General features: G+C 33.1%; 1 protein-coding gene across 1 annotated transcript; it reads right to left on the bottom strand.

The window, feature by feature from the left end:
• Positions 1 to 3,646: 3,646 nt before the first annotated feature.
• On the bottom strand, positions 3,647 to 5,480 carry LOC110729537. The gene has a single exon (XM_021909272.1). The coding sequence runs from the start codon at positions 5,069 to 5,071 to the stop codon at positions 3,800 to 3,802; it is 1,272 nt and encodes a 423-aa protein (XP_021764964.1). The 5' UTR covers positions 5,072 to 5,480; the 3' UTR covers positions 3,647 to 3,799.
• Positions 5,481 to 13,681: the final 8,201 nt, after the last annotated feature.

The raw sequence follows: 13,681 nt of genomic DNA, 5'->3' as shown, positions 1-13,681 counted from the left end.
CTCTTGAGCAAGGGATCAAAAATATTCTAATTGAGGGTGATAATCTTTTAGTAATTAACTCCGTTAAAGGTATCTGGTTCACACCATGACAATTTGATCATATTGTTAAAGACATTTGTTCTCTTCTTGGAAAATTTGATAATTAGAGCATTCGTCATATCTTTCGGGAGGCAAATCAAGCAGCAGACTAGATAGCAAATGTTGGTCACCTAGTTAGTGATAGTATGGATATTGTGCCTTGTAACAATTCTTCTCTATTTTCCATTGTTTCCAGACATTAGGAATTCCCCTTACGAGAAGGTTTTTTTTTTTTTTTTTTGACGATTTTTTTTTTCTTACCATTGTAAAAAAAAAAAAAAGTGTAGACATATATTAAATCTATCAAAGTATGAATCTAAGATACATCACTCTATTTTTTTAAATTTTTTGTGTTGGTAGAGTCGTGGAGGGCAATGAAGTTTACATTGATCTAAATTGGAATATTGTCACCAAAACTTTAATTAGTTAAACTTATTGGTTTGCTATCGCTGCTCTATGAGTATAATATATAATGACCAGACATACACCTTACATGTATGTCAAAACACGTATACAAGTAATATAACACATCAAATTTCACAAGATTGACACCAACCTAGACCTGGCAAATGGGTCGTTCAGGTCGGGTCAATTCGAATCAAAAATATTGGGTCGGGTCATTCGGGTTTCGGGTTAAGTTCGGGTTGGGTCAGTTTGGGTCGAGTCAGTTCCAGTCGGGTCAACTTTTAGGACCAATTTTCAGGTCAATTTCGGGTCGAGTCAATTCGGGTCGGGTTACCAAAATAAATTCAATTTAAAAAAATAGTTGAAAAAAATAAAGTAAAATCGTTAAGAAAATAAAAAAAAAAATCGTAAGTACCTATTACTTAGGAAAGAAAGAAACCTTAAAATAAGTAATTCACCATTTCACCCTATTCACTTCAGGAATCGGGTCACTTCAGGTCAGGTCAATTCTGGTGGGTCACTTCGGGTGGGGTCGATTCGGGTCAATCAATTCGGGTTTAAATCAGGTCGGGTCATTTCGGGCATCGGGTCACGTTTGGGTCAACTCCATTTCGGGTCGGGTCGGGTCGGGTTAGTTCGGGTTCGGATTCGGGTCATTTGATAGGCGTGTCGCGTACCTAACAAAAATAACCTAACAAGACCACTACTATGTAGATAAGCAAGTAAGGATCGAATACCAAGAAACTATAGTTTGACTAATTAAACAGACTCAAATTATCACTAAGCAAGTAACCAAAACAATAGTGAGAATTAATAACTAAAGGGCTAATTAAAGCGATTAAATCTAAATAATATAATATATCGAATGCTAAAAACATCCAAGATCAAGCATTACCACGAATACAATTAACGCAATAGTCGTTCTACCCCTAACATATAATTCAATTGATTGACGAGAAAAAGTAATCCCTAAATAATACCAATGGTCTCTCCCGAGTTATCAATGACTTCTTTAATCACAATCAAGCCTATTTCCGTGGAATCATGTAAATTAAAAGACTTTGAGCATATTACTCTAACTTCCCAATCATCCATTCAACTACTCCCGTGATTAACTTCAAACCCTTAATTGATTTATTAAAACCTGTCAAAACTCAACTCCCGTTGCGATTAAAACAATGGATTAATAATAATACTAATTATTCCTAATCTAGTATTGGCATGAGCATAATCAATTAAGCAAATCAATTGCAATTATCATTAGAGAATTTAAAGAATAAATCATGCATCAATCATATTCAGGTTCCACTAGATCTTGGAATAAGGAAACTACTCACACATAGTAATGAAAACAATAACAAGAATTGAGAAAAATATAATTAACAATCAAAGGAATTAAAGAGAATAAGAAAATACTGAATCTTGAATTACTAGAGATAAACGAAGAATCTTGAGTGCATAATCTTAAATTACAATGAAAATAAAGTCTAGAGAGAAAACTAGGGTTCTAAGATGATAGATCATGAAATTATAATGCTAAAGAGTATTTATAATAAGGATAAAAGATAGGATTAATTAAGGAAAAAAATCGGACTAAACCGACCTAAAATCGACCAGGCATGGGCGTGTCACATTGGACATGCCCGTCCTAAAGTCAGAATCAATCTTTCTTCAACTTCCTGCAAGACATGGGCATGTCAAATTCTGACATGGGCGTGTCTCGCTGGGCCAACTTCACTCGACAAGGCATGGGCATGCCCGTATTCAACACGGTCATGCTTCCCTTAGCACGTAGCTGCTAGCTCGAAGCACTCGACTCGACATGGGCGTGCCTCAATAGACATGGGCATGCCTCAAATAAAACTTCAAATGCAACTTTCTGCCCCTTCAAAATACAATGACACGCCCATGTCTCTTAGTGACATGGGCATGTCTAGCTAGAGATTAGCTTTAAATGACTTCAACATCAAACATTGGCCTTCAAAGTGAATTGCAAGTTATGATCAAGATCCGTAACTTCGTAAAACCTTTATATAGCCTCGCTAAATCCTGAAATACATCAAAAACAACGAATCTACCCATAAAAGCATCATATGATCACAACCAAACCAAATCAAGCCAAAATAAGCTATGAACAACTAATCTAGACTCGAAACTACCTAAAAAGACCCTAAAAACATGCACAATACACGACTTATCAAGTTTCAGGTCATCCTTCGGGTCACGGATCGAGTCATTCGAGTCGGGTCAGGATTGCCAGGTCTACACCAACCTATATGACTTTACCATAAACCCTAAACTTCACGCCATAAAATACACCTTAATCAATAAACACATAAATAATGGTTTTATACATACTCTTTATGAAGTGAAAATTCAGTTCTTTCATACTTAATTATTGAAACAAATTTGGTTTTTAGGCCAGTGCGATATCACATGCTATTGTAACTAAGATATTATGCGTATAAATGAGTGGTATTATTACCTTTCCTATATGTGGTCATTTTGTTTTGAAATAAGAACATGAAAATGGTCTTTTCTTTCTTTGTATAACACACTTGCATGGCCTTTTCCCTTTTGTATAGTGGAGAACAAATAGGCTTTGACAAAGGTAGTTAAAATTAATTATCAATATTTGTGATTCATGTATTGTCTTATTATTAGAAGAAATTTTTTTTTAAAAAAAAATTTCCCTCGGTTTTTCAATACTTACATCATTTTGACTATATTGTAGATATAAAAGATAATAAATCGTATCAAATAAATATGGGTAAGAAAAAACATACGGAGTAGGCTTTTTACACTCATAAAGAAAGGAATTGACCACAAAATCACACAAGACTTTTTATACTTTTTTTTAGAGACTACTACACACAAAGTTGCCAACAAAAGGGTCCTTGAACGGTTAAACCCAAAAGGATATTGCTTTTCTACAACCAGCCATGTATGAGAAAAATATTAGAATAAATATTAAAAACAAAAATAAATCCGTTAGCTTTGTACACCAAGATCCACTAGCAAGGGAAATTGAGCAAAAATGGAACAAAGTCAACTCACAAATCAACCAAAAAACCAATAATAGTTGGGAGAAAAAAAAATCAACATACAAACCGAAATGAATAAGAAATTAGGCAAGAAATAAGACTAATCCTACCTTTTTAACAAACCACGAACACATTGTTCAGGATCATACGATAATTTTCCGGGGGTGGGTTGGGGGGAGCGAAAAACAAAAGCCCTAAAACTACCTTATAATCTTCAACCAATCTTTGTTCCTCCAAGTCAAACAAATAAAGGAGTTAGCTTAGTTACATATTCAGCAACAAATTGGACATTGTATTAGTCCATTTTCATTACATTCTCCACACTTAACCATATTTTTGTTATTCTCATCCAAAACCTTACAACTTCCATTACAATCCATACACATTACAAACCTTATTCCACCACACCCTTGACACCCAATTGAAGCTGTTGCAATTCCTTCTAACAGCCCTTCTAATTTCCCTTCTTCATCCAACCTCACAACTTCTTCGGCACCTCCGATTATCCTCCCTTTCACTAACACGATTGGCACCTTTACTTCCTTTGTACCCATCATCTTCCTTAACTCTTCCTTAAACCCGGAATCCATCGAAACATCCCTTTCAATCACTCGAATGTTGTAAGACTCGACTACTGACCTTACCACATTGCAATCCTCAAACGTCTTCCTGATTCCCCTCAATGTTGTTGTATATAAGACTACGCAATCCTCGCCTCCAGGTGGGCATTTCTCCGGATATCCCTTTAGTAAAGTCGAAGAAGAGTTCTTGTTATTCCTCGAAAAGTACTTATTCTTCGAAACTGTTTTAACTTCTTTGGAACATACCATCTCTTTAATCTGTTCTTCTTTTTCCAATGACAACTCCTTCTCAAGTGAATCAATTAACTCCGGATCGAACAATGGGCTTAAACTTTTCCTCCTTGATGATGAAACCCCTGAATTACTCCTCCTTGGACTATCCATTGAACTCGCCTTACGAATTTTATTAGTCGAATTCGATGAAAATTTCCATGATTTTAACCCACCTGATCTTGGAGTTGTATAACATTGCTGTTTTTTAGTGTTATCAATTCCTCTGTTTTCTTTACCTCCTAATTTATTAACCTCTTTTGGTGAACTCAATTGACTTGTTACCAATCGCTTGAAGGGGCTTCTCTCGCCTCGAAACCCCGGCTTCGAGGCGAGTCCTTCATCTTCACCTTCACCTTCAAGATCTTCCATTAATTCCCAAGTATTAATCACCTCTAATTCTTCCTGTGATTGCAATCTTTTTGACCCAAAGACTCCAACTTTAGTACCAATTTCTACCTTTTTCTGCTCTAATTTGCCTTCATTGTTGTTCTCTTTCTTCTTAATTGCTTGGAAATTAGAAGAAGAGGGAAAAACAACTTGGGTTTTGTTCAAATTTTGATTTTGGTCAAGTTTAAGAACACCAAGAGTGCTAGATTTAAGAGAAACAACATGATTGGGCAAATCTCCACTCCCAAACAAGAGTTCTTGTTTGAGATTTTTCTTCAATAGTTTGGATGATACACAACCCATCGATTGAAAAATTAAAAATTAAAAATTGAAAATTTTGGTTGGGTTTTTTTTCTTAATTTTTCTAAGTAATTTTCATCTGGGTTTAATTGAGAAGTTTATTGAAAGGAGTGAAAAGCTGGGGGAAGGTAATAATGAAGAGATAGATGTTTCGGAATTTTAATAATTTTGAATGTTTGGGAACGTTTATTTAACCGTTATCTCCCTGTCTAGAACGGGACCCCCAACGGTCGGAAAAAGAAATTCGAATAAGATCTGTTGTCTGTTGCATTGGTGGGAGTTCTGGTTTATTTAGTGGATATACGAGTACTTACTTTTCTCAATCCGAGTACTATTTTATTCAGTTTAACCTTCGGGGCCTCGAGGATTCACTTAGTTGTCGAAATTGATTCGTATCCGATAACTTGACTTGAAGTATTTGATTCATTTTAAATTATATTTTAAAAAAAATTGACTCGTATTAGATTTTACGTGAAATATTACTCAACTTAAATCGAGCCTATAGCTTGGGGGAATAATAAATCCTACTAAAAAATTAATGTAATTGGCTATTAAAAATTCATTGATGAGATTGTGTAATCAGATACTAATTGAATTTAGATTTGAATATGGCTTCAAACACATAAACCTAAATCCACAAACACAATAATTAGATGACTCATCACCCGAATATGACTTAGGGCTTGTTTAATTCACCTTATTTTTGCTTATCGGAACTAATCTTATCAGATCTAGCCTGATCTGAACTAGTTTGATCTGATTGTCTAATTTGACCAAACTTTGACCTTGAGTGTACGATAATCTATAAGGAAAAAATATATCAAGTGGGATCTTATTATATTCGTAATACTTGTATTTTATTAATATATAATTTTCATAATTTTTTCTATATTTAGTGATACAAAATTACACATAAAACGATTATCTGATCTGATCTGAAATTATTTTTTCTGATCTGAACTTATTTTTTCTGAAATAAGTAAAAATAAGTTGAATTAAACAACGCTTTAGTTGATCCAAACAACTCAATTAATTAAAGCTATAGGGTAACCCACTATAAGTATTGTTTTTTAGCTTTTGTCAAAAAAAAAAAAAAAAAAAAAAAAAAAAAGAAAGAGTAAATCATGGCCCAAAAACAATCTATCTATTATGGATTTTCAAATATGATTCAGAAAATATGAGAAATTGTTTGTTGCTTTATTTTTTTTTTATATCATTTAATGTCTTTTTTTTATTTTATTATTTTTGGTGCAAAACGAGAGGCTAGGCCTTGAGAAATAAAATACAAGCAAAATAAACTACGGTGGAATGCAACGTGACATAGCAACACCTACAACATCATTAGCAAGCTAATCCGCTGCTTTATTTGCTTCTCTAAAAACATGATTGATCTCAATTTCCCAGCCAGTGTTAGCTATTAGATTTAAGCATTGCATAATGTCATGATAGCATTCACCTTGAGGAGCTTCTGCATTCTTCCAAATTTGCATCACTGCTTGGTTATCTACCTGTACTTGTAACTTTGCAATCCCCATTCTTTTGGCTAGTTCCAACACATATTCAACTGCTATAATCTCGTAGGCATAGCTGAATTTTCCAGTGCAATCTCGTATAACACCACCAGCAGCAGCAGGCCCTGGTGCACCTTTGGCTGCCCCATCTAATTTACAATCGTGATATACTTAAAAGACATAAGGATGCGAGAAATGAAGACTTGTAGAGCTGTAGGAGAGGCATATAGGGAATCTTACAATTTAGATTGTCCTCGTTGTGTTATTATATGACTTAATTTGAGATGAATTATAATAAAATTTTATAAGAAGTTTAGAGTACTTTTTACATTAAATTGATTCTAATCAACTCAGGGGTATTTCTATAAAAATAAATAAATAAATAAATTCAAGGCCAAAACTTAATTTTAAACTGAAGAAGCTAAGTGGCCCAGAGTCACATTTGTTAAATGAGGGCTGTGGAAAACCATGGGCTGGGCCCATCCTATTAGTTTCATATGGGCTATTTAAATGAAACGCTTATGGACTAGTCACTACTCATTAGTTCCATTAATCGTTATACAGTCGGCGCAAATGTTAAGCTGGTTCCGCGACCAGTCAGAGCTAGCTGGTCCTCCCCTAACAAAAATGAATATTACTAGAAAAAATATGAACATTTAGTAATTGAATATATTTGAAGAGTAACATTGAAACTGCAAATGCATATCATAAAATTGAAATGAATATTTCGTTAAGTAACAATGAACATTTTTTTTCTTTAATGAAAAATGAATTCCAAATCAAAAGAAAGAAATATCTAAAACTTGAAATTAACATTGCAATATATAAAAATGAACATTTATAATATAAGAGTAAAATAAAGAGACTAGGAAACTGAAAAATAAAATAAAATTGTACATCTAATATTATACAACTGAACATTTCAGTTGTAAATAAAAATGAATATATAATGTTGCTCCTTATTCACCAACATTTTTTAAAGCTTCAAGTGAAATACCTTGATTTGTCCAATTCTGTTGAATGGATATCTTGCAATTCGCTGAACTATATGATTTAATACCAATTAAATAAATCAACAATATGTTTTTTTTTAATAATGAACAAAATGCTAATGTCTAACATAATTAATGCTAATGTTAATTGAACATGCTTTACTTTAAAAACGAACATTTTATACAACTGAACAAAACACAAAAATTTGTATTAATTAAAAAAGAAAATGAACATTTATTTTATAAGAATGAACATCATACTGCATGAAAATGAACATTTATTTTATAAGAATGAATATCATACTGTATGAAAATGAAAATTTAATTATTGAGAAATACAAAACATCTGTAATACAAATGAACATCTAATTTCATATTTTTGAAAATTGAAATAAATAATCAATTTTCTTGAAAACCAATGGGAAAAAAACAAGGCAGGATTTAGTGTAAGAGCAATGGCACCGGTTCAAACCAAACCGGTGCTAATTTCTTGAAATGTCATCGGTTCAAACCGGTGCCAATTGTAATAAAAAAAAGCCGCCCTTTTTTCCTTCTTTCTATTCCCCTTCTTCTTTCTTTCTGCTGTTTCAATTCCTTAGTCTCTCGTTTTATCTCTCTATTCTTTCTCCTCTCTCCTCAACATCATCTCTTTCCCCCCATTCTGTTGTTCCTCACTCTCACTGTCTTCTTCCATCCACCATCTATTCATCTTCTTCTTCTTCGATTTATGGGTTCAATTTTCCTAAAATCGATTTTCTATTCATCTTCTTCTTCTTTGTTTTTTTGGGTTCGATTTTCCTAAAATCGGTTTTCTATTCATCTTCTTATTTTTCTTCGTATTTCTGGGTTCGATTTTCCTAAAATTGATTTCTATTCATCTTCTTCTTCTTCGTTTTTCTAGGTTCGATTTTCCTAAAATCGATTTTTCGCAAATCAAAAACCCTAGATCTGTGTTTGAGTCCCTCGATGTCGGCCATGAATGTTTTCCCATTACACCTTCCATCTGTTCGTAGGGTTTCTTATCTGACCGTCAGAAGAATTCATGGAGTTGGGGCAAAACTCTCATGCGATGATGAAGATTATGTGAATCTTGAGCCCTCCCTGATTCGCTTCTTAAGCGTTAGTTCCAGTAATTGTAGCTGATGGGTAAATGTCTCTGTGAAACCCTAATTTATTTATCATTCTTTTTTTTTTTCTTTTTTTTATAAATTGCAGCATGTTTAGGGTGGAGGATTTGTTTGTGATTGTGACTGTATGCCAGTAACTTCAGTTGTTGGCCAAGATGGATTTTGATGATATTTGTGTTGGTGTTCGTTGATGTTGTGTGGTGGTTGTTGCTTACTATGTGTAGCTTGTGTTATTGTTGATTCCTTTGCCCACCCTGTGTAGCTGTTTGTTACTCCGCTCAGCCTGTGTTGTTTTTGTTTCATATGCTCATTCTGTGTTGTTGTTTTTGTTTCATATGCTCATTCTGTGTTGTGGTTCCTATGGTCAGCGGCCTATATTGGTGTTAGTTCTAATGGTCAGCCTATGTTGTTGTGAATGCCTATGGTCAGGGTGTGGTAATGTTGCTTCTTATGGTTACCATGTGTTGATAATGCTTCATGTGACTAGCCAGTGTTGTTGCTGGTTCCTGTGCTCAGCCTGTGTTGTTGTTGCTTCCTATAACTATCCTGTGTTGTTATTGCTTCCTGTGCTCAGCCAGTGTTGTTGTCGGTTCCTATGGTCAGCCTGTGTTGTAGTTGATTCCTGTGGTTAGGTTGTGCTGTTGTTCCTCAGCCTGTGTTGTTGTTGCTTCCTATGCGTAGCCTGTGTTATTATTGCTTCATGTGGTCAGCCATTGTTGATGTTGATTCCTTTGGTTAGCCTCTTTTATTGTTGCTGCCTATGCTAACTTGTGTTGCTATTGTTGCGCATGTTGAGTCTCTGCCTTTGGCTATGTTGAGCTTGTGTTGCTGTTGTTGCGCATGAAGTGAGGTTTTTGTTGAGGAATGATGATAAATTTTGCGAATTTTTGAATTAACTTTACTCGTAACATATATGGAGTAGTACATGTCATGCATATAAATTGATTAAATCACAAGTTTTAACCTTTTTTTTATGAATTGGTTTCGGGTTTGGCTTTTTTTGATGAATTCATTTTGGTTTTGGCCTTAATTATGGATTATTCTTCTGATTTGATCCAAGTGGTTGATGAATTGTCCCTTTAAATGCATACATTGTTTGAATTTTAAAGATGTATGTCCCATCCTAATTGTAGATAACTTTGAATGCTTCATCGCTTCATGGATGAAGCAGAAATTAGGGTGCTCCTTTGGTTAGGTAACTTGATTGCCCTTTTATATGTCATCCCTTGAATCTATTGCATTATGTCCCTTGATGTTGTTGATGAAATTTCTGATTTATTGTTGACTGAGATGGAGGATTGTGTGTTGCTTGTTGATAAATGGTTGCCAGCAACTGTGATCTGTTGCTGGCCAGGGGATGTATGATTGTGATATGTTGTTGTTGCTATTGATGTTGATGTGTCTGTGATATGTGCCTAAGTTTCCTGGATTATGTTCCTTTTTAATGTCCCTTGATTAATGTTATTTGGAATATGTCCCTTAATTATGTCCATTGTTTAATGTTGCTTGGAATATGTTCCTTGATTATGTCCCTTGATTAATGTTGCTTGGGATATACTCTGTGAAGAGCTTCCTACCTTTGCTTTCCATTTATATATGCTTGGAAACTACTTAACAAAGAAGCAAAAGCTGAAGGAAACAAAGGAAAAGAAATAAACTCTTTTGGATGAAGGAAACAAGTGATTGTTTGGCAATATTTTTTTTGTTCTGCTGCTATGCCCCTGCTGTTGTTCTGCTCTATAGCTACTGCTGCTCTGCTACTGTGTTGTTGCTGTTCTACTATTTTGGACTTTCTAAAATTGTAAATTTTCATTTTTTGGGACGAAAATTGTAATATTACAACCTTTTTTTTAATGAAAATATGTAACTTTATATATATGTTAGTGTTTATATCAATTTAAGTGAAAAAAATGCAAAAAAAAAAAAATATTTTTTTTTATTTTTTTGAGGCATTAAGGGACCGATTTGAACCGAACCGGTGCCAATTGTTATTAATACCACAAAAAAAAAGCGCGGCTAAAGACTTTTAGCACTGGTTAACCGGTGCCAAAATATAAATTAGCACAGGTTAACTGGTGCGAAATCTAAGAATTGGCACCAGTTTTGAACCGGTGCGAATGCTTCTGGTTTTTCGCATCCTCAAATCTGGACCGGTTCAAAACCGGTGCTAAAGGGGGTTTTGAACCGGTGCTCACATACATTTTTCGCATAGTGGTAGCTTGTCCTTGAATTCGGATCAAATAACCTCCCATGCCATATCTCCACATCATAATGCTTTCTACGAAATTTCGATGGGGGCGGGGAGTGGGATGGGGGTGGGGCGATTGTTAGTTGACGGGGAGTGGGAAGAAGGCGGGACGGCTCTGGCATGGGTGGAACGGTGGGTGGGCTCCGTTTGGGTGGGGGATTGGGAAGAGGGAAGGAGAAGGAGTGGGGTGGGTTTTTTTTTGTAATAATTATTTTTTTTGGTTTTTCAAAAATAAAAATAAAACCAATTAGAAGATGACATGTGGCAAGTCACCTTCTTTAACAAGTTGCTAAGTAAACAAACCGATTAAGGGATTATTTTGAGCAGATGAGGGGCAAAGGTGGGATTGTTTTCAGATTATTCAACGGTGGGATTGTGTTTGAGAATAAGTGATAAAGGTGGGATTATTATTCTCAAATTTTAAAATATATACATAAAAAAATATTTTGTTTGAGTAAAAGGTGGTTTTTTTTTTTTTTTTTTTTTTTTTTTTTTTTTTTTTTTAAGAAAACGTTAGGGGATTTTATATCGTCAAAGTAAATTGGTTTCCGCCAAATCCATAATGCTCTGAGGTAAAACATTCATACAAACACGTTCCACATTTATATCCCGAGTATCCCATCAAGCTCCTAAGTGGGATACCGAGTTCCCCAAGTATCGTCAAAGTGGAAAGTGAAAAATGCTTTTCATGAAAGATAGAACAAAAAATAAAAAAGGACAAATAGAGTGGAGGGAAAATTTTCAACCACTGGATGACATATGTCATCATTGATTTCGCTTTTAGTATCAAGTTATTGATTATTGATTGAGATGAGTCTAATACTATTACACATTATAGTTTTTTTTTTCTAAAAAATCACAAAAGATAGTAAAAAAAGGTGAGATGGTAAAAAAAAAATAAAAAAAAATGTGTGTGTATAGTGTAAAAATATGTAACTAGAAGAGAACGAAAAAAGTATAAAAAAACATATATAAAAAAGTCAACATTTCAAAATTATACATCAAGATGATTATAACAAGAAGCCACATTACAAAATTACTCATATCAATCTTGTAATAATTAGTCAAAGTTTATATCTTAAAATGGAATACTTACTCCACCTCGACCAAAAGTCCAGAACTTGGTCAAATAAAGCAAGTAAAATGAGACTGATGGAATATTTGACTACTAAATGTAATAAACAAAGCTAAATGGAGGGAGTTATATATTTCATTTATTGATTATACTTCTATTAGATTATATTTAGAAAACAAAAAGATCACCCTAAAGCATTGCCCGAGCTACTTGTAGAGATGTAGAATTTGCAATTTGCTTCTATCTAGCTTTCGTGGAATCATCATCAAGAATCCAATTATGCATAAGGTTAGCTAGAGACTTGTTAGTCGTGGATGACGGCCTAAGACAAAATTTTGTCACAACCCTCTAAAGTAATGTTGTTTTATTTATAGTAAAGTTGAAAAAGAAAGGTGTGTTTTGATTTTACAAATCATTAGACTCTCCACTATTGTAGTAGTTACCACTTCGTATTATTCAACTCTAGAAAGTGATTTTTCTAGAATAGCGGACGGTACTTTATTTTATACTTCTCTTGTTTTACAATAATGACATTATTTTGATTAGATACCGTTGTCAAATATATTTTTTTTAGCATAAAATAACTATTTTTAAGGACATGTTTTATTAACCATAATTTCACTTATTTTATATATAATAAGTTTAGATAAATTCAGGTAGGTTAAGATAAATTCTGATAAGAATTACGCAAGTACAAATTACAACTAAAATAAGTTTTTATAAGGTTTAATGATAACTTCAGATAAGTTATGATGAGTGAAAATCAGGTGATAAAACACCCTAATTATAAATATATTTAAATTATATTTATTGAGTATAAACCAACAAAAATTAAAATAATGATGTTTATTGTTGCAGAATAGTAATTAAACATGGTTAAAAAAAAGTTGATATGAAAATAGTGCTAGTTAATGTGAAAATAATGCTCCCTCTATTATTTTTGGCCCAATTTGCTTTTTTCACATTTTCATCAAATGTAAAACTGGAATTATAATATCTCAAATTATTTAGTACAAAAATATAAAAATTACATACGGGATATTTGAAAACTAAAAATCAAGATAAATAAAACCTAACAAGATTTCATGCATGTAACAATATTTTAAAGTACTGTATTATTTAGTACAAAAATATAAAGATTACATACGGGGTATTTGAAAACTAAAAATCGAGACAAATAAAACCTAACAAAATTTCATGCATGTGACAGTATTTTAAAGTACTGTGCTAGATTAGGTCCCGTGCCATGCACGATAATTTTCAATAACTTTATTTAAAATTAACATTAAATTAAAATCTTCGACTTTTATTTGTTATACTCATTTCAATTGAATGCTAAACAACAACAAAAATGGCAGGAAAAAATCACACTAAGAATAATCAACATGTGTCGTTCGTGGCAAGATTATTGAAGTATCCATAGTAATTATCGATTGATTAAAATTCTAATCATAAATTATTCAAGAAAATAACAAAAGTATCATTTGTTGATTTGATATGTAGCTTCCATCACATTATTAGAATATATATATATATATATATATATATATATATATATATATATGTTGTAATAAACGTAGTATACATAATATGACTTTCCCAAAAAAAAAATTTACTCCATATGTCACAAATTATGTAAAGATCTATTTATTTATTTATT

This window comes from Chenopodium quinoa, unplaced genomic scaffold (genome assembly GCF_001683475.1).
Source record: "Chenopodium quinoa cultivar QQ74 unplaced genomic scaffold, ASM168347v1, whole genome shotgun sequence".
NCBI lineage: Eukaryota > Viridiplantae > Streptophyta > Magnoliopsida > Caryophyllales > Amaranthaceae > Chenopodium > Chenopodium quinoa.
This window is presented reverse-complemented; position numbering and strand designations above follow the sequence as displayed.